The sequence below is a fragment of the Cynoglossus semilaevis genome, chromosome 12, assembly GCF_000523025.1.
Source record: "Cynoglossus semilaevis isolate Cse_v1.0 chromosome 12, Cse_v1.0, whole genome shotgun sequence".
Classification (NCBI taxonomy): domain Eukaryota; kingdom Metazoa; phylum Chordata; class Actinopteri; order Pleuronectiformes; family Cynoglossidae; genus Cynoglossus; species Cynoglossus semilaevis.
This window is the reverse complement of record NC_024318.1, coordinates 9,839,803-9,863,809: the sequence shown is the minus strand read 5'-3', so window position 1 is coordinate 9,863,809 and position 24,007 is coordinate 9,839,803. Positions and strand designations below refer to the sequence as shown.

Here is a 24,007-nt window from a genome sequence, read left to right as displayed (position 1 = left end):
TTGGTCCTTATTAATTAAATACAATAAAATAAATTGACTCAGGACTCACTGCTCATGCGTATATGCTTTTCTCTCCACGCCTCTTCACAGTCGTCCTCCGGCCGTCATGCGGCTCCTCCTCTTACGCACAGCACGCTCGGTATCCGGAAAGAAATAATCCCGTGATGTCGCATACCGTCCAGGCGGCTGCTGTGCTTTCTTGGCTCTTTCTTTTTTTAGCAAAAGAAACATTTTCAGCAAGGTATTGCTGACCGTTTCCACTCTGACTCGTGTTGAGACATGACGTTGACAAAGTACCAAGCTGTCGCTGGATGTGTCCTTCCGCTCGGAGCTGGACAGCGGGATGCAGCGTCTCTGTGTGGAACTAGCTCGCTGCTGATCCTTTAGCTTCTCCGGCCTCGGACGCTTATTTGTGCGGACTATTTGACAGCAGGTTCGTTAGTAATGGCGAGATTTCTCTTAGAGCAACGCTCCGATTTCGTGGACTATAACGGCGGCAAAGAGCTGAGTGACATACTGGGAACGTTAACAAGTGAGGCTCTGTCGGACGTTCGCCTGAGCCCTGATGATCGTCACGTCCATGTCATCCTCAGGAAGCCTAAAGCCGGTCTTGTGACTTTTGACAAGTATGAAAGAATTCAGCTGGTTCACAACCAGAAGAGACAGAATTTACGTTTGACGCGTTCTGTGTCCATTGTGGATGTTTTATATTTGGACCAAAATAACAACAACAATGTTAACAGCAGTAGAGATACAACCACAGTGGCAGTGGTTTACGAGGATGGGAAAGCAGAGTTCTGGAGGTTCCAGGAGTGCAGATCAGGCTGGAGTCTCCTGCAAACATCAGCCTTGTGTAACAGTCCTCGAGCCAGAGTGGTATCTGTGTGCGTTTGCTCAGGTCTTATCATCTGGTGTGAGGAGAGGCCTCCTTCAGAGAGCTCCCCTGCTCTGAGCTCCACCAGAAACAAGCTCAGATACTGCGTCTGCAGACGGGACTTTGAGGTGGAGGAGGGAGCCGTCAGCCTTGGAGGAGTGAAGATCGCCCTCCACAACAATCCCAGGTTCACTGTGGTCAGCTCAGGTGAATATGTGCATCTACTACCTGACTTAAAGGTAAAGCCACAGCTGAGTGCTTCAAAGTTGTTCATTTCCTGGTCCCCTCACCACGACTCCTTTAGGATCAATACCACATGTAACAACATTCCTCTCAAACATCTCTCTGCTAAAGAATCTGACTTTAGAAAGCTAGTGACAGACTCTTTAGGTTATTTATCGATTCTGGAGCCGCCTGAGATCTACGACTTCTCCCCCACAGCGTGCGGAGGCTTGCTGCTGCTGCTCAGCACGGGCTGGCTGTGTCTTCTGCAGAAAGATGGGATGCTGCGGCAGGTATTCAAACTGACGGACAACTGTTTAACAAAATATGGTACACACACTAGCCTCTGCATGTACCACGACACTGTGGCCATGATGGTGGGACAAAACCTGCATCTCATTGATGTGAAATGTGGCAGGGAGCTGGAGAAGATGGTGCTCCAGAGAGAGGGGCTGTTGTACTTCAGTTGGGCTGAAAGGATGACGCCTCACCTGCTGTTAGAAACTGGAATTTATGTGGTACTTAAGACTGACTCCAAAACTTCCAACTCCAAAGTTAAACCTGACTACAACACTGTGGAGTGTCTCCAGCCTGGAGCTCTGCTGGTGGAGGCTGTCTTTGAGGAGGCGTGTAAGTACTACCAACAGAGGAGTCTGAGCAGCACCCAGCTCACTGTGGAGACACTGAAAAAGGGAGGAAAGTTTCAGGCCCCCATCTCTTTAGCCTCCATCCTCAGAAACTACTTTGCCACAGGGTCAAAGCAGAAAGAATCAGAGCTGCACCAGAACGGAGTAGGTGGAAGTACGGAAGGGCAAGACAAGCTAATGGTCTCCCTGGAGATGGAGCTGAAAGCTCTGGTTTCTCTGGACAAGCTGAAGGGCAATTTGGTGCAAGAAGGTGTGAAAGAGGTGGAGGTTCTGTGTGAAACTCTGGTTGAGAAAGAAGTGGCCAGACTGTTGTCATCCTCAGAGCTCAATGACGAGTCTCTGCTTTACTTCAACAACATCGTCAGGATCTTCCCTCAGCAGGCGTGGAAGGCAGCACGGGCTGTCCTCCAGCTACACTACACTGAGGAGGGTTCACTCTCCAGCAGCGCTCCAGCAGATGTCTGGAAAACTGTTGTCAGTCCTGCTCCAGCCTCCAGAACCCCAGACGCCCCTCGATTATCAAACGGTGGGCTAAAACATCACAAGTTCAAAGATGAACGTGTCGTCAACAGGAAAATAAAATCTCCGAGCTCTTTTTCACACGCGCCTCTGTCTGTGTTTGAGCTCCTGTGCCACTCAGTTTTCAACTTCCAGCCCAGTTGGCTGCCCAAGTTTCTAGAACTTGCCCAGCAGCAGCAGGGCTCAGTCGGCCTGGGTCTGAGTTTGACCACTTCTTCCTGGAGTTTCTCCAGTGTCAGAGGAGGAGAGGGCGGAGAGAATAATGTGCCGCTCTACAAACGAGCCCTGAGCGTCCTTTCCAGCCTGTCCTTAAGCCCAGAGCAGTATCAAAACTTGGAGATCGAGCTGTTGTTGGTCAGTGGGCGACCTAACGCTATCCTGCAGGCCATGAGGTTTCTCATGGCAAAGCAAGAGTGGGGGCGGGTCACTCAGGTGGCCCAGAAGTTCTGCAAACAAAGTCCCTTGCTCAACAAAGAGATTTTTACTACTCTGTTATGTGAGGTGGCCTATCACAGAGACCTGGATCCATACCTGGATCTTTTGTGGTCTCTGTGCCCTGAGGACTTCACCGTCACTGCTATACTTAACTTAGTGTTGAAAAGTATTCCCTCCTCTAACACTCCCTGCTCCTCTTACTCCTCTATCTCCACTACAACCTCCCCATCCGCTGCTCCCTTTGCAGACTTCAGCAGCAGCCAACTGACAATCGGGCTGTTGAAGCCGCTGCTGAGGAAAGTCCTCCAGCGGGAGACGAAGCCCAGCCAGCACTACGCTGACATCCTCCAGTCCCCCTTGTTTCCTCCTCCAGCACCTCCTCCCCGTCGGCCCTCAGATCAGTCCAGGGGTGTCGCAGATGCTCACGCCGACATTTCTGTGGGCAATAACAACTGTGTGTCCGCTGAAGAGCTGAGCTACACATCTGCACAAAGATCTAAAGTGGCACAGACCACTGACCCTTTCTGCTCCACATGATTTATCTTTTCTTTTTACTTTAACATTCTCTCATATACCCACTCTTCCTGTAGGGCAAGAGAGGGAGAATCATGTGACTGTCTAAACCCCCGTCCCTGTGACTCACTTTTGGTTGAAGGAAAACTGTGAAACTATTTTAACTAGTGTTGACAATCGACTAAAAAACAAAACCCGACAACAACAGTATGTAATGCAGTCTTATATGTAATTAACTGAAAATATAACTTAATAATGAAAAAGAATACTACTGACAATCCTACCAGTGTAAATACAACAGCTAATTTTAACCTGTATATACTGATTTGCAGTGTTATTTATATCTTAAGCTTTAACTGCACACGAACAAAGAAGAAGTGCTGCATCGAAGTGTTAATGATTAGTCAAAGAGTAATCATAATATTATAGTGTATTGAGTAAAAGGACAATCTGAAGTGAAGCCACTAACTCTTCTTTGTTGGTGTTTATTGTATCTGTGTGAATACTTAATATTTGCTGACTAAAGTAGCCTGGATCTGTTAACTGTAGCTAGGTCTGGCTGCTTTTCACCAGCTGATGTCAAAGTGCACTCCTGCAGCAGGTCATTCACTGTGCTCTGTCCTGAGGAACTGAAGTGACGGGAGGGGAGGAATGGGGGCGGAGGGGGTCTAATGTTCCATTTGCTGTATAAAAAATTCAAGGTAACTTATTTTGGGCCAAATGTTCTCTAACTCCTGTCCTGTCGTGTCCTCTGCTCTCAGGACATTCCTGAATACTCAGCCACACTGACTCACAGTTGGATTGTAAATCGAGTTAAATCAAATTAAAGTGTGGGGATGGGCTTGTTGTGACCGACACAGACGCCCTTTGCTGTTTGCATAATGTCATATACTGTATGTTTGCCTGCCTTCATGGGCCCCGTGAGATGTTGTTAGAGATGTCAGGCCCACGTGTGCCGCCCATGTTTTTTCTCCATGCTCTGAAACCGATTGCACTTTTAGATCAAATCCAGTCAGTGTGTTTTTGTGCCATGGTTTTGGTTCTTTCTGTTCAAATGAATGTTTTTTTTCCTCTTTGATCAAGTTCTAAAAAGTGCCTCTTGTTTTCCTGCAGACTTTTTAAACACATCTCTGTTGTCCAAGGTCAAACTTACAAGTCATGACTGTGCATTTTAAACACAGAAACACGAGGTTCTAGAGGCAGTCACATACTTTTGTTTATGTCAGATGCTCACAATTGTTTTCCCCATTGAACCATCTCATGTTGTGTAGAATGTGTGCTGATATTCTGAGGTAAAAAAAAACAAAATGGTCTCTAAACCCTGAAAAAAGTTCATGTTGGATTTTAGTTGACTCGATGACCTCTGACAACAGAGCTCTGTTGATGATTTGTTTCCTTCTTAATGCTGCCCTTTGAACAGACTGTTATTATGAAAGCAACTTTTGTAAGTTGAGCAGGGGAAGTTTTTTATGTTGCAACAGTCAGGTTACTGCTCACTGCAGCTGTATTATTGGTGCCGTGTGGTTTATCTTCAGTGACAATCAGTCCCGAAAAAAACTGGACAACAGCCGGGTGTTTTCACTGCTCTGCTTTTCATTTACAATACCGTGTTACATTTCTGCAGCGTCTCCTCGGCCTCTGTCCTCTGGACAAAGGAGGTTCAAAATGTTCCCTTCATCTCTGTCTAAATGATGAACAACTATTTTTACTTTAGTTAACTCAAGCTCGATTACCTTTGATTTTATTTCAGTCTGTTGTGATTTGTCACAGAGCCTTAAGCCTGTTTGCCTTAAGTTTTTTTTTATTTCCTTTTGAATTTTGCTGACAGTTTCACATCTACATTATAACTTTGTTTACATCGAGTGATCCAATATTCAGAACAAAAACAAATGTGTACGAGTATTTATAAAAGACGCTGTATGCTATTAAAAAAAGAACAGAAGTGTTCAGAGCCTTTCATGTTTTTGTGATTTTCTTAACTGATTTTTTAACTGATGACGTGTGTGAGGAAGAATGCTGCTCGTGTTCTTACTGCCGCACTGGAACGTGAAGGATTGGTGATTGATTAGGAACTAAGATCATCAGAATCAGTGTTCATTACAGAGTACATTAACACAAGAGAAATTTGACCTGGTATGTTGATGCCGCATGATAAAATAAAATTAGAAATATAGTCTCAAGACTGAAATATGATATAAACATAGTTAAGTGGAAAATAGTGAATAAAAACTAATGACTCGTTAGTGACTCACACACACATTTGTACATCCAGCCTGAGTGTCTTGCTTAAATTTGTTCCTTTAACGGTAATAGTGTCAACATGTCATTTCTTGACATCTAAGTGACTAATCCTGGCTCCGAAACAGGAGAAAAACAAGAAATGATAATGTCTTCAAACTGGCAAAGTGGCTGGATTGAAAACCCTAGCTGGAGCATTTTGGCCCGTGGGCCATATGTTTGACACACATATTAAACCATGTACATCTAACATACTGGGGGAATGAAAATATCATCTGTTAATGCTTGAAGTTACACACAAACACCATCCTCAGATTCTGATATTATATTTGTAAATGAATGAATTAAAAAAATACTCTTACTTAGCACTTGCTCCTCAGTGACCTCAGAGGTCTCGACCGTCACATGGTTTGGGAAAATTGACCTGCAGTTTAAAAACAGAAGAAACAATAAGGCAGCATTTTATAGTTTGACTTTTGGTATAAACAGAGTCATTGTTTCTTTTCTTTTTTGCATTGACCTGTAACGTTTCAGAGGAACAAAATGTGAGAACACAACTATGAACTGTAACAATCACTTACACGCTTGGTTTGAAGAAGGAACTGTGACTGATGACAGAGGTTCCACGCTCCAGTCAAACACAGAATCAGTGCATTCAGCAGTGAGTGCTTTTTGTTTTTATTATTATTATTATTAGGTGTTTTTAACAGAGTCATCATAAATCCATTATAAACACCATAACATCGGTTCACGAAAATGTACAGAAATAAACTTTCAAGCAAAATGTTAATTAAACGCTGTGACAGAGACATTTCAGTACTGTTTGAACCCATGTGTTGTTTACATTAAATACAGGATAAAAAAAAAAAAACATTCTTCTCAAAATTACTTATGCCGGTAAATACTTGTTGGCACTGCAAACTATGATCATCATAACTTCAATAAACAGACTTGTAATCATTAAATATATTTTCCATAAATTAGAAAAATAGGTTCATGAATTAAACTAAAAATGAATTACTATTATATGTTGTTTATTGAGTCTACTTGTCAGTTGTCCCTGAGGTGTTTCCTTTTGCTCCAATAAAATGTGAATATTTAAAGTAATACAGGTGAAAGAGTTCGGTAGTACGTCTGAAATCCACAGGGTGGCATCACTCGCTGCTTTAAACCTTTCTCCCTTCTTGTACCTGATTCTTCTGGAACTTTCTCACCCTCTCTCTTCTTCTTTCCACTGTCAACAACTTAGCCTTGGCCTTTGAAGATGTCAAGGCAGTGAGAGGAAACCAAAGGTCTTCTCTCCAGCGCTCAGCTGGGGTTCAGTGCTGATCACTACTCCACTGTGTGGCGCTGTCACAGATCTCCGAAGTAATAACTTTCATGTATTTTCAGCCGGTTTCCATCTGGGTACATGATGATGTTATTCATGATAATGGGGTCACTGCAACAAAGACATGGTAGTTGATGAAACAAAGTCAAACAGGCGTCACAGCTCAGGGCAAGTACAAATATATTAGGAAATATTCCTATTTAATGAAAAGTAATTTTAACAAAACACCATGAACATGGAGTGTGTGTGCATTTATTCAAAATTCATCAAGTGAAAATTGAACCCCCTAGCAGGCCGGTTTTAGTCCACAGACCTTATGTTTGACATCCCTGGACTAGGGATTTAAATCAATTCCTACAGCGACTTAACAAATAACTATTCACACTCAGACATATGGTGTAAGCAGTTCAGATAATTCTAACGTTTTGGACTTTTGGAGAAACTGGAGTTCCCAAAAAGGCAGCAGTGACCGTGCAGCACATACAGCAGTCTACAACTAAACTGAGATGAATGTTTCATGTTCTTATTGTTAGGTAGGTCTGCTTCTTACTCGTATTCATCCGAGTATTCCATGACCCTGTAGTACTTGGACAGTAGGAGAGATAAGGAGATGTTGGGGATGAAGAGGATCAAGCTCCAGAAGAGACTGAGCCAGAAGATGTTCTGAGAAGAAACAAACGAAAGTTACAACAAGTCAAACCGATTCTGCCTTAGAATCATGTTCTACTGTAGAAATGTTTCGATCTCTACCAGAGGCTCCACCAGATATGCACAGAAGATGTTTTCCAAGAAGTACAGAATTTCAGACAAGGGCCGACACTGTCCTATATCCTGTGTGACCTACAAATAAAACAGCAAAAGTCACTTCTGCTCATCACCTGAAGGGGGCACAAGCGGGGAACAGTCCTTACCATTTTCGTTGCCCACTTTTTGTAACCCTTGATGTGGTCAATCTGGTTGTCCAAAAACCGCATGCTTTCCTAAAAATGTGACACACACACACACACACACACACAGTGTGTGAGACCTGAGGAGTCAGAGGAAGACAGGGACATGCTGGCTCACTGGATTCTACTGTGGAAAAGTTGCTGGTTCAGTAACGCCCCGCAGTGAGTCTTTACTGATAATGACGGTTAGTGGTTTGTTCATCTGCAGTGACGTTGCACATTATCTGTGCTGTTTTTCTGATTGTTTGTTTTTTTATCATGAACTTGTTTAGCAGTGATAAAGAGACCCAGTAGGTGGCAGTATTGAAATGCAAAGTTTGCCAGTAAACCCTGGGAGGGGCCTTGGATGTAATTCATATACTGTATATTGAATTAATATATTTAAATGTTATATTTTTGGTTCATTAAAGTCTTGTCATTTTCACATTGTGCTCAAATGGGTTTTTTTTTTTATGATATGAATTTCTTCTGACTCTACTCACAGTGCTCAAATGTTTTTTTTTTTTTATGATATAAATTTCTTCTGACTCTACTCACCGTCCTGACAATCTGTTCTGTATTTGTGTTGAGAATGTTTTGGACCACTCCCACAATCCTCAGCACGTCCTCCACTCTCTCCTGTAAGAGTCAGAACAGAAAGTATTCAGAACACTACAGAAGATGGTGGCGAAACAAGTCAGGTCACTGAAGTGGAACCTACAGAGATATTTGCTGCCAAGGACCGGAGGTAAATGACGGTCGAGTTCAGGTCTTTCTGAGGGCAACAGTAGAAGGTGTGAATTCAGGTCAAATGTCCAAGGCAAAAAAAAAGAGAAAGTCAATTCTGTAATTGCAGAGAGACGGCAGACACTCACGAGCTGTGGAATAACGACCGTTTCTATTCTGTCCTGAAGACTCGTAAGAATCTTTGCCTCATTTCGGAGCTCTTCTTGAACCACATCCTCAATCTACAAAACCATAAATATAACAAGAGAACATTAGCACTACAGAGGGGGAAATCTGCCAAAATAAAAAAATCACATGGACTCACTCTTAAAGCGGCAAACTCAAGTGCCTCAGTTACGGCGTTTAAATTGACGGAGAACATGTAGTCTGTCTGAGAGAGAAGACGAGGTCAGCAAAAACACACACATGAAACAGGCGGCATGACTGACACTCACCTGGTGTGTATTAGCGTTGGTGTTAAAATCTTTGGCCTTTGCTGAGAATTCTCTGAGCTGGTTTTGTACTTCAGGGCTCAGGATAGTGTATGCGGATACTGTGATGTGTGTACTGTCAAACAGCGTCTGTGCATGTTTTATGTACTGTTGGTCCAAGAGAAGAAGAAACACAAATGATTCAATTCTTCTCATAATTCCAGATTTTTAAAAAAAAATCCCTTTTGGACTTTAAATATTTTTTTTCTTTTTGTTGCACAACAGTGAAATTTCGAACTTCATTTTGGCCTGTGAGCCAAAGATTTGCCCACCCCTGCCTCACAGGAACAAATCCTTAACTTTACAACATCTGTGGCTACAGAATGTCCCAGGGTGCATTTCACACAACTGGATGTTGTTGGGTTCAAAGGCCAGAAGACAAATACTTACTTCAGATACGTTGAGCATTTCTTCGAGGTCTATGCTGTCCTTCAGTTTAATGGTCGTCCACAGTGGCTTGTTCTGCTTACAGTCACTAAGACAGGAAGTGAAATGTGTACTGTGTGTGTACATATCAAATACTGCATGTAGAATGTGTACGAGGTGAAGTACCTAATAATACTAGTGGCGGTGATTGCAGATTTCTGTCCAAAAGACTCCCTCAGTTGAATGATGAATTCTGTGGAGTCCACAGCCTGTGGACGGAAGAAACATTAAGCAGTTAATGGTGTTAATTGATCTCAATCATCATCTCCATGCATCGTTAGGATTATTCAAATAAAAACAGGGAGGAAACGCATTCATCCTGCTCTTATCTGTCTCTCTGTTCCACCAATAATATACAGAGAAAAAAATGTTTTCCTTCATTCTTAAGAATTTATCACAATTAATCATGATTAATCGTGATTAATCATGATTAATCGTGGCGATCCCAGTACTAACAACATCTATATTTCACATGTAGCAGTGAAAGTAAAAATCACCACCTTCAGAATTTGTCCATTTCTTAGGGGCCGACAGATGACAGTGTAAAACGTCCCGCCGATGAAGAACAGCGCCAACACAATCAGCATCAACAACCAGGAGAAGAAGAAGCTTAGACCTGTGCTCCTGCCAAATCAAGGAAAGCCAAGGATTAGCTTGTTACTGTCATGTAGCGCAGGAGCTCAGCAACAAAGTTCCTTACACCAGGAAGAATGTTCCTCCGCAGTCTGCCGTCTTGGAGCGCATCGTGGGGTCCGCCTTGGGTTTCAGACCCACAATGCCCAGGATCATTCCCAAGCAGTTACACATCAGTATAAAGAGCAGCATACCACAAACAGCGAAGCCACACTTCCACCTGGACAAGAAGGAAACAAACAGGAAGTTGGTGTGACGCCGCTTCTCTCTTGTATGTGTGTGTGTGTGCTGGTGTTTTACCAGATTTCCTTGAAGACCCAGTAGGCTATAGCGGCGTAGGGTCTCATATTTCCCATTTCAATTTGTAAGTGATATAACAGGGTGGTGAACTGACTGATGACCTGAGAGATCACTGGTGTCTGAACGCCAGGCGGCAGCTCCATGAATTCTACTAAACAAAGAGACAGAAAAAAACACACGTGATGCTGTTGTCGTGTGTGTGTGTGTGTGTGTGTGTGTGTGTGCAGCTCATTGGTCATGTACACAGGTTAAACACCAGGTCACGACCTGAACTTGGATTCAAATCCAAGATTTGAATTGTTATGGTGAACCAAGGCCTTACCTCACACACACACACACAAATCTGTACAAGAAAAAAAAAATCAACCTACAATTAGTCACATGTGGGTTGGTACTGGCAATAATGTTTGGGATGCTGTCCAGATAATTGTTAACCTAAAATAAAAATAAAATATAGAGACAATTTACCATCTTTTTAACATCTTTAAGTTGGCACTTTTTGATTTTACAGAGTGATAAACTCACTGACCTTCTCCATTTTTAACGTGAGTTTAATTGTAATGACTTCATTCACTTCATCCCAGAACTCCTTCAGGGTGGGAATCTGTGTGCAAAAACATTATCCCGTAAGCCAACAGAAGGAGGCGCTCCAGGTTGGGCAAGAAGAACAACATTTATCAAACGAATGACGATAGAACAAGTGAAGAGGGGACGGGAAAAGTTTACAAAGAGTTGACTTCAACAAAGATCAGCCAGACGACACTTTTTATTCTGCTTGTCCCTTTAAAACAACGAGAACCAACGCTGCATCAGAGGAAAAGGAAGCAGTGAAGTGGAGAACTCACAGTGATGTGGTGGTTCAGCTTCAGATCCAGACTGTCCAGATCTGACTGCAGCAGCTCACAGCCAGTGCACTCTGGTTTGGCTAAGGTTAGAGTCAGACGACCTTTGACACTTTGGACGTCTTGCTGCAGGTTGTCCAGGTTGGACTGTATCTGGTTTATAAAAGACTGAAGCTGCTGCAGTTTTGCACTCATTTTGTCGTTGTCTATGAAAAGAAATTACACACACACACAGTATTATTATTAATAACATATTTTTACTGTTAAAAGGTTGTTTTAAAAAGTTATAAAATTATTTGTTAACTGTCAATAGAAGTGAATATTAGAAATGTCAGGGTTTCAAAGTTCTAAAACAGAACAGAACATACGACAACAAAACCACGTACCCTCGTTCAGGAGTTTGACTTCATCGAACACTGGCTTCAGATGTACGAGGAGTCGCTCCTGGATCTGTCCTCCCAGCAGAGGGCCGATGTCTAGGTCAAAGTTGAGGTTTAAATGGCGTCATCTCTACGACAGCAGTTACTCGGGGTATGTTCTCACGTTGTTATCATCTTTGTTCATACCTTGAAAGTTTTTGGTGACTTCTCTGACGGTTTCTTCAGACTCTCTCTGTACGTGGCCTACTTGCTGGAGGAACAGACGACAGTTGGCGTCAGTAAGGAGATCTTTTTGCCAAACATTGTTCTGGATTTGAATCAAATGGTTTTTGAAGAATGTGTTTGGCAAGAGAAGTTGACAGAACATGAGGGGGCGGTACGCTGACGTGACATGTCGCTGTGTATGTACTGTACGTCCGCTTTGGTTAAATGTGCAGAAATGTACAAGTTAGTCAAGAAGTTTTAGGAAAAAACTTCAGCAGTGTGTGATTTGAACTCCCTGATACCATCTGTATCCTATTTTCTACACAAGATTCAGAGAGGAAAACTACCTGAAGGGTTTTGTTTTCAAACTGTTATGGGAAAATGTTGTTATTTCATTGTTGTGAGCAAAAAGTTAGCAAAAATGTCCAACAACATCAATATCAACAGATATTCATAAAAAAGTATGCTGCATTTTTATTTATTTTGTTATAATGTTAAAAAAGTATCTCAGATTTTAAACATTTGAATTTTTATGAGTAACTTACAACATGGACCACAAAGTAAATGTGTGAATAAATACACTAAATAAATGAAAATGTTTTTTTTTCCTACCAGAGGCAGAGCCTGGACGTACATAAAGATGTTAGTGAGCATGTGGGCAAACTGAGAAGGGGTCTGCTCCATGCCATCTTTGAAGGACTGGTGGCTCTTGAACATGTTCATGGTCCCAGCACTGAAAACACACACACGGAACCAGTATGACATTTCCTGCTAATTCCAGCAAACATTGATAATAAAACATTAGCACTCACAAGATGACGAGGGAGATGCAGAGCAAACTGCCAAAAATGGTTTTTCTCTCACAGTGAATGAGAGTGTTCTGCTGCTGGTACATCTTCCCTCCCAGGTTTCCACACGAGCGGCAGCACGCCACGATGATGCCTGACGTGGGCATCGCCAAGACGTACGCACCCAGGACTAACGCACTGACGTAGAAGCTGGAAATGTGTAAAAGAAGCTAAAATACAAAAGCACAAAACACACAGGAAAGACTTGAATCTGGGTTGAAATTCTATTTTTGTCATTTAGAAAAGAGGAGCAACTGCTATCGCTGTTCTGTTGACAAAAAATAATTCTCTCACCAAGATGTACACAAAAAATAAAATAAAATAAAATAAACACCTAGCGCTCAGACAACGGAATTGCATCAAAAGAGCTATTATATAATTTTACAAACAACAATTCACACATTTGGACCATTTTAATGGCTGCAGTAGTGCCGGTATAAAACGTTTTAACTACTGCAGTTATACTACAGATTTATTAAGTGCAGAAAATAGTTGATGATTTACAGTATAGTGCTTTTTTAATCTGTTGTATCACTTTGGTATTTACGGTGACATTCTATACCATCACAGTCAGCGGCCTAAAGCTAATTAGCTGTTAGCAGACATGCTAAAATAAACTTAGTGTCGCTAAGAAACTGAAAACTGGTGTAATCTTAATTTTGGGCTTAAAAAAATACAGTCTCATTCTTTCTGTGATAGACCTGTATTAGTGGTCGACGTATGTGACGCATCAGTTAAATATGATTTTGCTAATGTGGCTAAGGAGCCACAGGTTGCAGACCCCCGGTCTCTGGTCTATCTGCTTAAGTCATCAACAAAATAGCGATTTAAATTTTCAAAAATAAAAATAAAACTAAGAGAGGAGAAATGAATATTTCTAAACTTTGCTCATTCACTTACCTGTTCACGGATGTGCTTGCCGTAGTCAGGGTCGGTGGAATCCATCCCCACCATCTTAAGGAATATGTCTGGAAAGAAGAAAAAATTACAGGTAACTTTTGATGGTTTCAGATTACACAGTGGATGTCACACTAATCCATGTGTTGGGATTACTGGAAAACCAGGCTGGACTAACAGGAAGTGAGGTCTTTTTTAACTTTAATTCATGCGTCCACGGTTTAATCCTTTCCTGGTTCACAGTGCAGCTGAATCAACAGCTAACATTAACAATACACAGTTATTTAACATTTTATTGAAGTTATTTCCTACTACGGTAAAGGTAAATACAGATAAATAAAAGGCTTGTTTTTGTCAGCCTGGTTCCTTGATTCTCACATGTAATCTGGCAACCTTGCTCAGAAGTACATTCATTCCAAATTAACAATAACTGAAGTTGGCCTTTTACTAGAAAAGAAAGAGGAAGTTTTAGGTTTTTTTTCCCACAAGTTTCAACATCGACTCGACACCTTCAGGGTCCAGTAAACCATTGAAGAAAACAAAGTAATTATTTTTACAGTAATAAACTGATATCTATGGCTGAGACAGGTGTTACATTTCACAAGAAGTGAAGCTATTTAACGACGTCACGGTTTAGGTTACCAGCCAAAGGCTTGGTGAGGCGTTCAACTGTAAAGGCAACCAGACATCTGGATAGTGTGTGTGTGAAGCCTGGAGACGTTCAGGTGTAAATGACACACTCCAACTGTCAGGTATTGTCACCTGTGGCTGATGTTATCACTGATATCACTGCCACAGCTGAGGCAGCTCACCAACATAATCCCATGAATCGCAATAAATCAACATTCCTGAAGTTGGGGATAACAAAATCAGTTTCACATCTGGTTTTTATTTTACTGAGTCAACAGAGACTTGATTTCAAAACTATGTCGAAGTCTGCCACTTGGATGCCAAGTGGATATCTTCAGGAATTCATAGTTCTGTTTGGGTTTGGATTTTGGAATCCACTCAACAGTGTTTCCCAACTTTGTTTGAGCCACAGCACATACTTATCATCGGGCAAAAACACCACGAAGTTCATCACGAAACAAAATTCTCACAAAAAGTATGAAATATAATAATCTTTTAGTATATTTACTGAAAATTTACTACTGTTTAGTTGAAGACAACGCTGATATACTGGCAGGAATTGAAGAAAGGCACTCACAAAGCTCTTCTTCAACAGCTCTGATTATTTATATAGCCATCTGCTGCCACCTAGCAGAAGAGTATTTTATTGTTCGGCCTGTCGTGCATTGATGAACAAAGAAAAATAAATTGCAATAAATGAATTAGTTTTCAGACCAATTCGTTGAAATTTGATCATTTTCCACGGCACAGGATCGTGCCACGGCCCAGTGGTTGGGAATCACTGTCGCACAGTGTGTTCCACAGTTTAGCAAAGACAATAAAACTGTTGCCCAAGCATCGCAGACCGATAACACCCGACACTGACCTTGAGGAAATGGTTTATTGTATATTATGTTGAGTAAGATCCTGCCAAGGGAAGTCACGAAGCCCCCGGTGGCGTTCTTCCCCAACACCACCATGTACTCGGGCTGATAGACGTCCGTTCGATTGCGTTCTGCATTATCCTTCTGTGACGCGTCACACTGGGACAAAACCAAGAGTCCGAGGAGGACTTTCAGTGTTCCAGCCCTGGACTGCCACCTCTGACCCGTCCAACCATACATTCTCTCTCAACCTCTCTCGTCTTTTGTCTCTCTCTTTCTCCCCTTCTCTGTTGCCTCTTCTGCTTTTTTATGTCATATCAAACATCAAAGACAACATGAAGGGCATTCTCTATGACACGACTGCGTCAGCGTTCAGCCAAATAAGTGCCTGCAATTGCGCCACCATGAGGTTACATCCAGATACTGGATAATAGCACAGCTGCAGATTTTCCTCCTCAACCTCGCCCCGGTAGAGTCGCGGCAGCCATGTTTTAGTAACGTTCAGGAAACAATCCCCAAAGACACAATAACACGCTGCAAACTCAGTAGACTTAATTCAGCCACACATTTAATTCACAGCTTTAAATAAAAAAAGCAAGAGATGGAAATGTAAGACCACAACACAACGTTGTGTGCAAAAATCACATAATGAAATTAAAACACCGAAATACAGTAAGCTACATCTGAAATGTTTTTGTAAAACAAAAAAAAATCATAAAGAAAATCAGTAAATTCAATTTATTTTCATTTTGTTATTTTTAAATAGTGCCATCACTTTATATTGCCTGTAGCCTTAGTAAGAAAAAAACAAGATAATTTATTTGAACATGGAGTGAATTTTTTTTAAGTGCTATTTTTAACATTAAAGTTCCCAAGGCACTGGTGTGTTTAACTGTGAAACAGCAGTGTGAAAATGACTTCACCTTCAGTACTCATGTCTGTTAGAGCCCACACCCTTGTGGGTGGATACAACTAACTACGTACTAGTATTTATAGTAAGAAAAGGGAAAAAAAGGAAAACCTTGTGTTGCATGGCACTTGTAATAATATTTTGAGCACAAGAGGTAAAAAACATGTCATTAGTCAAAGATAAGGACTTAGATCAGATATTTTCTGTCCTAAAAATAAACCTGTTGAAACAGTTGGACTCTTCCTTTAATTAAGTCATTTTCTCCTAACATTTAAAACCATACACAGAAAAAACAGTTAGCAGTAACAGTTATCTGGGTCAATAACAACGTGTTTGTGTGTCTCTCTTTTCTGCCAGCAGCAGACACAACTGAAAAATGACAAACCACTGTTCACCAGTTATTTATATATTAACTCAACAAAAGAAATCTCCAAAAAATGTCCCTGAAGTATTTTTTAAATTGACGTTTGCTGTTTGATATGTATCATGTAACTCCCCTGCCGTCACTGAATCAGTGCATTTCTTTTTTATATATATATAAATGTTAAATGTTATTAAGAACTAGGGTAAAATAAAAAAATCCGGCAGTTATAAAATCAGTAGCTGCACGAACGTCTGAAGTTTTCCGGTTCCTCACGTCTCATCTTTCATCCGTGTGCAAACACAGCAGTTTCACTCTATTGTTTGTCACAGTTTCAGCAGGCGGCTCCCGGTGGATTTGGCCATGCGTCACTCTTTGGCCAGGTCTGTCACTCATACACACGCTTGATGCTTTTCAATTATTTATTTTCTTGAATTTTTTTTGGTTGAGTTCTGCACTACTTTCCTCTTCCCACAGCCTGCAGCTGTACTGGCTGCAGTTTCTCTCTTTGGAGCCATTATAAAGGGCTAATAGTACAGAGAATTAAGACACTGTAGCACAGCAAGACGACAACGTCCGACCACAACAAACAGAGACGCGCAACTGATGCTTCTTGATATCCAACAGCCGGCGTCGGCCATCTTTAAGTCAGTCAAAGTCCGAATTTTGGTCAGTCTCAAAGGGTCAAATTTATTGAACTTTTTGGGAGAGGTCCAAATTGTACGAGGTCCAAGGGTTTATATATATTTATATATATATATATATAATTTTTTTTTATTATTTTGTGCTTCTTACTCGTTATCAAGAGTGTTTCATCCTCCTGTAGTACTTGGCCAGTAGGATGGAGAAGATGATGCTGGGGATGAAGAAGACCAAGCACCAGAGCAGACTGGACCAGAACAAATTCTAAAGAGTCAAAAAACACGAGAAAAATTACTCCAGTTTGTTTTGTTTTTTTTTGTCCATTGTTCACATTGTTAAGAAATGTAAATTGCAACCATTGACGGTGACTACAGCTCCTCCTTACCATAGGCTCCACCAGAGAGGAACAGAAGACGACGTCCACAAAGTCTACCATTCCCGCCACAGGCTGACAGCGTCCGATCTGCTGTGTGATCTGAGGGAGAAGGAAGAGTTCAGCTGTGGTGGGAGAAAAACTCCAGTGTGGTTTAAACAGGTTATATGGAGTGTTCTGACCATGGAGGACGCCCACTCTTTGTAACTGATGATGTGACCGATCTGACAGTCCAGGAACTTCCTGCTCTCCTGAAATCAAGAGAAAGTCGAGGGAGTTACGCACTTTAGTCGTTTGGTTTTCCACAGCTTCAAGTGAAAACGATGAGTTTGGGTTCATAACAAATCAGAGCCTGGACGCATCAAAGGCTAAACAGTAGTTTCAACATCACAGTGCCACATAGTGGCCACATTGAGTAGCAAAAATCTTGCCCATCATTTTACAAATACATATAAACAAGAGCTTCTTCCTCATCTTCTCCTTCCAGTTTGTCTTCCTCGTGGCTCTACTCACTGTCCGGATGATCTGTGTGGTATTTGTTCGGAGAAAGGTTTGTGCCGCTTCTAGATTTCTCAGTAACTCCTCCACCTCTCCCTGTGAGAGAGGAGAGAATGTGTTGTGAGAGGAGGAAGACGAGGAGGAGGAGGAGAGTGAAATAGTCTGTGGTCGGTTTGGGATAAATCAAGTCAACGTTTACTGACAGAGATGTTTTCTGCATTGGACTGAAGATTCCTGACAGACACATTCACATTTTCCTGGGAAGAAAAAGCAGAAGATGTGTAGGTTTATATCACCACAAAAAAAAAAAAAAAAAACACTGTTAATGGAGGAGATGGATGAGGGCGTGTCCATTCACCAGTTGAGGGATGATGGTTGTTTCATATGTGGCCTGAATTCCCCTCAGATTACTGGCCTCGTTCTGTTGAAACCATGGAGTGAACACAGCCATGAGACTCCACATGGTCTACAGCCAGAAGTCATTATGCATTAAAAAAACAGAAATGTCTTACTTGTGACCCCAGTTGGTCCAGTTTATCTGCTGTTGAGTTCAGATTGATCCTGGACATCTTGGCAATCTGACAGAAAAGACGCAGCGTTTTTGGAACAACAAACCAGACAGAAACAATTCCAAATCTGAAAGCTGAACTCCACCTAACTACCTGGTGTGTGGTGTCAGTGGAGTTGAAACTCCTGGCCTTGGTGCTGAAATCTCTGAGCTGCCGGTCAACATCCGGCTCGAGGAGAGTGACTGAGGACAAGTTGATGTGTGTACTGTCAAACAGCTGCTGCGCTTGTTCTACGTACTGTGGAGGAAAACATCAAAAATGAATAAATACATCCCTCAGACCTCCAGAGGTTTCCTCTACTTCTCTGAAGCTGTGAGGCGTTCAAGGTACGGTGGCCCAGAGGAAATCTTCTCACCTGAGAAACATTCATTATTTCATCAAGGTTTATGACTTCATGCAGCTGCAGTGTTGTCCACAAGGGCTTGTTGTCCTTACAGTCACTAGGACAGAAAATAAAGTTTATGAAAAGAAAAGGCCAGTGTCGGCCATCTTTGGGTTGGTCGAAGTCCGAGTTTTGGTCAACCTCGAAGGGTAAAATTGACCTCTTTACCGCGAAGTGTTTTTTTTCTTTTTTCTTGTAGAGATGAAGCAGCCTGACGTACCTGTAGATACCTTTGACACTAATGTTGACGTTAAATCCTAAAGACTGGCCCAGGTTGGAGATATAGTCTGTAGAATCAACAGCCTGTGGAGAGAAGACGACAGTGAACACAACATAAAGTCACGTTACATTCTGTATTCAGCGTGTGCAGTTCACTGACCTCCAGGAGTTTTCCATTTCTCAACGGTCGACAGACGAGAGTGTAAATGTTCCCGGTCACAAAGAACAGCACCAAAACCACGATCATTAAAATCCAGGAGAAGATGAAACTGAACCCTGAGCCCCTGCCGCCACCAGAGGTCAGACACGTTCATCAGAACCACAACAAGAGGTGAGTGACAAAAGGGCGACAGTAAAACACTCACGCCAGGAAGAATGTGCCTCCACAGTTTGACGTCTGGGAGCGCATGGTGGGCTCCACTTTGGGTTTCAGACCCACGACGCCCAGGAACAATCCCATGCAGTTACACAGCACTACCAGCAGGACCAAACTGCACACTGCGAAGCCACACTTCCACCTGCAGGAGAACGGAACAGGCAATGACGGGGGGTGGTTGTTTCATCCGGGTGTTGATGGCTGCTCTGCAGGTGCAGGAGTTTTACCAAATGTCTGTGTAGGTTCTGTAGGCTGGGGTGAATCTGTTGAGGTTGGGGTAAACCTCGGTGGTGATGATGTCTGACAGCTTTTGCAGGAAGTCGATTTCATTGAACTTGCTGGCGACATCGGAGATCGTTCCTCTAAGGCCATCCAGCGCTTGTTTGGTTTCTAAAGGTGTACAGAGAGAAATGTGTAATTTATATTGTTTAAAAAAAAATAAAAAAAAGGCCGACATATATGCCTGGATATACTTTATATCAAACCTACGTTGAACTGCGCTGCTGGTCTCGCGTTCCACCGTCTGTGGGATGTTGTTGAAGGAGTTCTCCACCTGGAATGTCAGGGAATATTGGCCAACAGGTTTGGAAAATATATGGGCAATTTATACAGAATACATTAAAGTCGAGCATGTGCAGGTTTGATTCCCATTTGACAGATTTGAGTGAAAACATAAATTCTGCTTATACTACTCTTCATCTCATATATAAATGTATTTGATATACATATATATAATTATATATACATATACTGCATACATATGCACACAAATATATACAGTACTTCTATATCAATAAATATATGGTAACTAATGTTTATATATAATTGTGTGTGTACAGTATCCTTACAGTATGTCACATATATATCTTACATACAGTAAATATACAAATATACAAACACACCACACTTAAATACATTCTTAAATCTTTACAATTATGAGCATTAAAAAACTATTATATAAACTATAAATATATCTGTGTATACTGGCTGCAGCCTACTTTCTATGAAGTACATTAACCAGTACAGTGTTGAAAACTTCTTAAAGAGGAAAAGCTGCAGACCTCCTTGGTTGTTGACGTCAGATTTTTCCTGACAACTTCGTCCACCGCCGACTGGAACTCATTCAGATTGGGAACCTGCAAGGACACGTGTGAATAGAGGGAGCCGAGTGGACGAGAACTGAAACACAAAGACAGGGCCTTACATGTTGGTAATTGTCCTCTGTGAGTTCATCAAGAGCTTCACTTATTTCAGCATTTTGATGCAAATGGATGTTGTTGTTGATGATGTCTTTAACTTGAGTGACATTTTCTTGCATACGATCCATGCTGGACTGTAACTGAGTCAAGGAGGAGTTCAGGCTCTGGAGTTCAGTGCTGATGCTTCTGGTCTCTGTTCAAAACCCAAAGAATTATTAACATGAATAATAACAATTACATGTTTGTAAATACATTTTTTTAAAAACTAAATTGAGTTTGAGGTTCAACAACATCACAGTGTTGTGTTTTTAAAAGATGACCAGAGTAAAAGTCAGGGACTAGGATTAAGCAACATCTTGGAGTGAAGTACTTCTCTTGTCCAAGCATGAAGGAGCGTTATTATACACTCCATGACTCAATACTTCCACACTTGAGGCAAGTACATGTACACAAGTACACGTACACAAGTATATGTACAAGTACACTCTTGAAAGCATCAACAAAAGCACGTCACATCCAGTTACACCCATGACGATGTTTCATAATAATCAACCTGTACAGGAAAAACATCATCGGAATTTTGCTCCCCATCCCTGAATTTCCACTCGTAAGTAGTCAGTGAAACACGAAGCCGCAAATTAACACACTTATCGTCACATGATTCCTGACACTATTGTTTCCCAAAGACTGGCTCCTGACCCTCAGGTGGGTCGCAAGAGATTTTTTTTGGGAGTTTACGAATAATGTCTATTGACTTGGGTTGCAAAAGTTTGTGATACTTTTAAAATATGGGTCCCCAGAAAAAAGGTTTGGGAAACACTGCCCTACACACTCCAACCAGTTGCCTGAAAGACACATTGTATGAATTAAATGGGTAAACGTTCCACTGCAAGACATTAAAGTTCACCCAAAGTCAAGGTCTTATCTTTGGGTTCATTTCCTATTGAAGAGAAAAGTTATCAAAAGTCTGTAATTCTGTTGTGGAGCTTTTCTCTCCAGTCCAGGGGCTTTTTCTGTTTCTAACTTTGTGGTGGTCTGGTTCCAAATATCTGATCTGCTGTAATGAACTGCAGACTTGTTCGGGCCAGTTCAGACTGGTACAAGCCAGAACTTGTCGACGCTCCATACCTCGGTCTAGTAACAACAGCGACTGAAGCACTGGGTCCACATATGAACGGAATTTCTCCTGGATCGGTCCTCCCAACTGACGTCCAACGTCTGCGTCACACAGAAGAAGAAGGTTTGAGTTGTACAGTTGTCAAACAGTGTCACGACAGAAAACAAACACAGACCGTCACTATGATGATGATACTGGTACGTTACCGTCTAAGTTCCTGGATATTGCCTCCAAGGTTGTATTGGATTCATTCACCACAGAGGAAATTTGCTGGAAAAAAGCAGAAGCAATACAAGTTATTTGTAAAACGAAAATAAATAAATAATTTTTTTTAGTTCCTAAAAATGGGGCAAACAAACCAAACCTTTGTTGGCCAAACAAATAAAAAAAATATTAATTAATAATAAATTAATAATTGTGATCAATTTAATCAATCACGATTAATCGTGATCATTTTAATTCATCATTAATCGACATTATTCATCCACTAGCCTGTGATTATTTACATTTGAATTTTTAACCCTTTGACAGCCCCAGGTCCAAACCACAGACATGTAACTAAACAGGAGGGTTCCTTCACCTCAGGCAAAGCCTCTGTGAACCTTAAGACGTTGGTGAGAGTGCTGTTGAGCTCCGTCGGAGTCTGGTCCAGACCATCTTTGAAGGCTTGGTTGTTAATAAACATGTAAACATTCCCAGCACTAGAACACACAGACACAGAAACAAACAGAGAGAAGTGCTGCTGCTTTACAGCCGTGGTCGTGGAAGGAAAACATTTCACTCTGCGGTCGCCGTTAATCTCCACTCACAGGATGAAGACGGAGGTGATGAGCACGACCCAGTAGAACGTTCTCCTCTCACAGTGGAGGGAGTTCGTCTTCTCCTGGTACATCCTCCCACCGCAGTTACCACAGCAACGGCAACACGCCAATATGAGGCCCAATATGGGCATCAGGACCACGTAGGCCAGCAGAATCCCTGCACCGATCCAAAAGCCGGTAAAATGTGCAACAATCTGGACGGAGCAAACACAACGGAATCATCAGAGCTGAAAACATTCAACTGAATCAGGACGTCTGCTCAGACTCTCCTTCAAACACTGACACACAGCTCCACTGGAGCTCTGAGGATGGAGGGTGTGGAAGTCACGTTGGTGGACTTACACGACTCTGGAGTCGAGAATAATCGACCGGAGTTTCAGATGTAAAAGCATTGGTTAAGTTGAAGAACAGGTCTGAGAAGAAATGGGAGAAAAAAAAACAATGTCAGATTTCAATGAAGTGGAAAATGTTAGGAACCAGGCAGAGGTAATTACTGTTCTCCGACACACACTCTCATCCACGTTGGGAACACTGTGTCTTGAGTTCCTGACAAACATTTTAATCTTCTGCTTTGTCAGAGATGAAACCCAACACCTCTGTCCTGTGGTTAATGTTAAACCACAAAGGCATTCGTGGGAGATTTGGGATTTTTTTTTAAGTTAAGGAAATAAAAAACAGGACAAAGTTTCAGGTATCACTGAGACCTATTGTAGTTAATGGAAACGCTGAGTCAGCGTTCTGGAGGATTTATTTTCTTTATTTGTCTCAAACACTGGCTGTCAAACAATTGTGGAGAACAACACGGTAGCTGTGGATTAATCACGATTAAAGATGGTTAAATAATAACAACAAGATACATGGATGGAAGGAGGGATGGATGGATGATGGATGGAGGGATGGATGATGGATGGATGGATGCCTGACATCAAACATCAAAGCAGGTCATGGTGGTTAATAATCCACAGGGCAGAACCAAAGAATGCCCATTAACCTGTTGACTGAACACTTCTGTTAGTCACAGCACAATAACTCAAGGCTGATGTTTGCCTTTCACCACATGAGACGGCTGCTTAGATACCGGGTTTGAAAAGCTAAAAGAAGTCATTGTGTGATTTGTTTGCAGGACATTGTCCCACGTCTGTCTTGACAAATTTGGACAGAGCACAAAGAAGACTTCTCTGGAGTGAAACCTGATACTGACCTCGAGGGAACGGTTTGGGCTGGACCACGTTCAGAAAAGGTCCCACCAGATCTGCCATCACGTCTCCACTGCCATTCGTCGCCCTCAGGGCCACGTACTCAGGCTGGGTGACGTTCTGATGAGGAAGTCCCCCACAGACCGTCTGTGGAGGGACAGACCCGGACTGAGCCAGTGTCAGCAGCATCACTCCAACGACGACCAGTCTCAGCGATGCGTGACTGCCCTTTGACCTCCAGACCCTCATGTTCTCACCCATGTGTACAGAGGCAACAAGCGGAGGCCGCTGGCCACCGGGAAGTGGGTTTATGGAGAAAAGTGTACGACACAGACTGAGCCTAAGAGCATCTGGGGGAGAGACGGGGGGGGGGGCCCCAGAGGGGGCAGACCAAACACAC

At 42.1% G+C, this 24,007-nt stretch overlaps 3 protein-coding genes across 8 annotated transcripts in view; 1 reads left to right on the top strand and 2 right to left on the bottom strand.

Annotated features, from left to right (window-relative positions):
• Positions 1–99: 99 nt before the first annotated feature.
• On the top strand, positions 100–5,167 carry hps6 (HPS6 biogenesis of lysosomal organelles complex 2 subunit 3). 2 transcript variants are annotated; one of them, XM_025060766.1, is made up of 2 exons: positions 100–1,081; positions 1,316–5,167. In XM_025060766.1, exons 1-2 carry the CDS (start codon positions 445–447, stop codon positions 3,232–3,234), a joined length of 2,556 nt encoding a protein of 851 aa, XP_024916534.1. In that variant the 5' UTR covers positions 100–444; the 3' UTR covers positions 3,235–5,167. The 2 variants fall into 2 exon arrangements, with proteins under 2 accessions (XP_024916534.1, XP_008320216.1); XM_008321994.3 differs by having other exon boundaries at positions 101–5,167.
• An 894-nt stretch (positions 5,168–6,061) lies between these two features.
• Positions 6,062–15,362, bottom strand: LOC103387381 (prominin-1-A-like). The gene is made up of 23 exons (XM_008321992.3): positions 14,947–15,362; positions 13,455–13,522; positions 12,519–12,724; positions 12,319–12,439; positions 11,689–11,752; positions 11,509–11,598; positions 11,126–11,328; positions 10,810–10,884; positions 10,652–10,715; positions 10,281–10,431; positions 10,048–10,200; positions 9,848–9,971; positions 9,474–9,556; positions 9,312–9,396; positions 8,886–9,029; positions 8,756–8,821; positions 8,580–8,672; positions 8,426–8,479; positions 8,263–8,343; positions 7,690–7,758; positions 7,529–7,618; positions 7,329–7,441; positions 6,062–6,889 (listed from the first exon to the last, which is right to left on the bottom strand). The coding sequence occupies exons 1-23, from the start codon at positions 15,182–15,184 to the stop codon at positions 6,802–6,804; spliced, it is 2,523 nt and encodes an 840-aa protein (XP_008320214.1). The 5' UTR covers positions 15,185–15,362; the 3' UTR covers positions 6,062–6,801.
• Positions 15,363–15,535: 173 nt separating this feature from the next.
• prom2 (prominin 2) overlaps positions 15,536–24,007 on the bottom strand; it is an 11,508-nt gene continuing 3,036 nt past the window's right edge. For all 5 annotated transcript variants that reach the window (XM_025060767.1, XM_025060768.1, XM_025060769.1 and 2 more), the window contains 22 exons: positions 23,613–23,957; positions 22,754–22,824; positions 22,400–22,605; positions 22,171–22,291; positions 21,797–21,860; positions 21,602–21,691; positions 20,479–20,666; positions 20,336–20,410; positions 19,764–19,827; positions 19,502–19,664; positions 19,264–19,416; positions 19,059–19,182; positions 18,900–18,982; positions 18,653–18,737; positions 18,391–18,534; positions 18,241–18,306; positions 18,087–18,149; positions 17,932–17,985; positions 17,744–17,824; positions 17,413–17,481; positions 17,243–17,332; positions 15,536–17,121 (listed from right to left, as the gene is read on the bottom strand). In XM_025060767.1, coding sequence (XP_024916535.1) covers positions 17,017–17,121; positions 17,243–17,332; positions 17,413–17,481; positions 17,744–17,824; positions 17,932–17,985; positions 18,087–18,149; positions 18,241–18,306; positions 18,391–18,534; positions 18,653–18,737; positions 18,900–18,982; positions 19,059–19,182; positions 19,264–19,416; positions 19,502–19,664; positions 19,764–19,827; positions 20,336–20,410; positions 20,479–20,666; positions 21,602–21,691; positions 21,797–21,860; positions 22,171–22,291; positions 22,400–22,605; positions 22,754–22,824; positions 23,613–23,868 — 2,415 coding nt within the window. In that variant the 5' untranslated portion in view covers positions 23,869–23,957 and the 3' untranslated portion in view covers positions 15,536–17,016. The remainder of the gene's footprint in view (positions 17,122–17,242; positions 17,333–17,412; positions 17,482–17,743; positions 17,825–17,931; positions 17,986–18,086; positions 18,150–18,240; positions 18,307–18,390; positions 18,535–18,652; positions 18,738–18,899; positions 18,983–19,058; positions 19,183–19,263; positions 19,417–19,501; positions 19,665–19,763; positions 19,828–20,335; positions 20,411–20,478; positions 20,667–21,601; positions 21,692–21,796; positions 21,861–22,170; positions 22,292–22,399; positions 22,606–22,753; positions 22,825–23,612; positions 23,958–24,007) is intronic.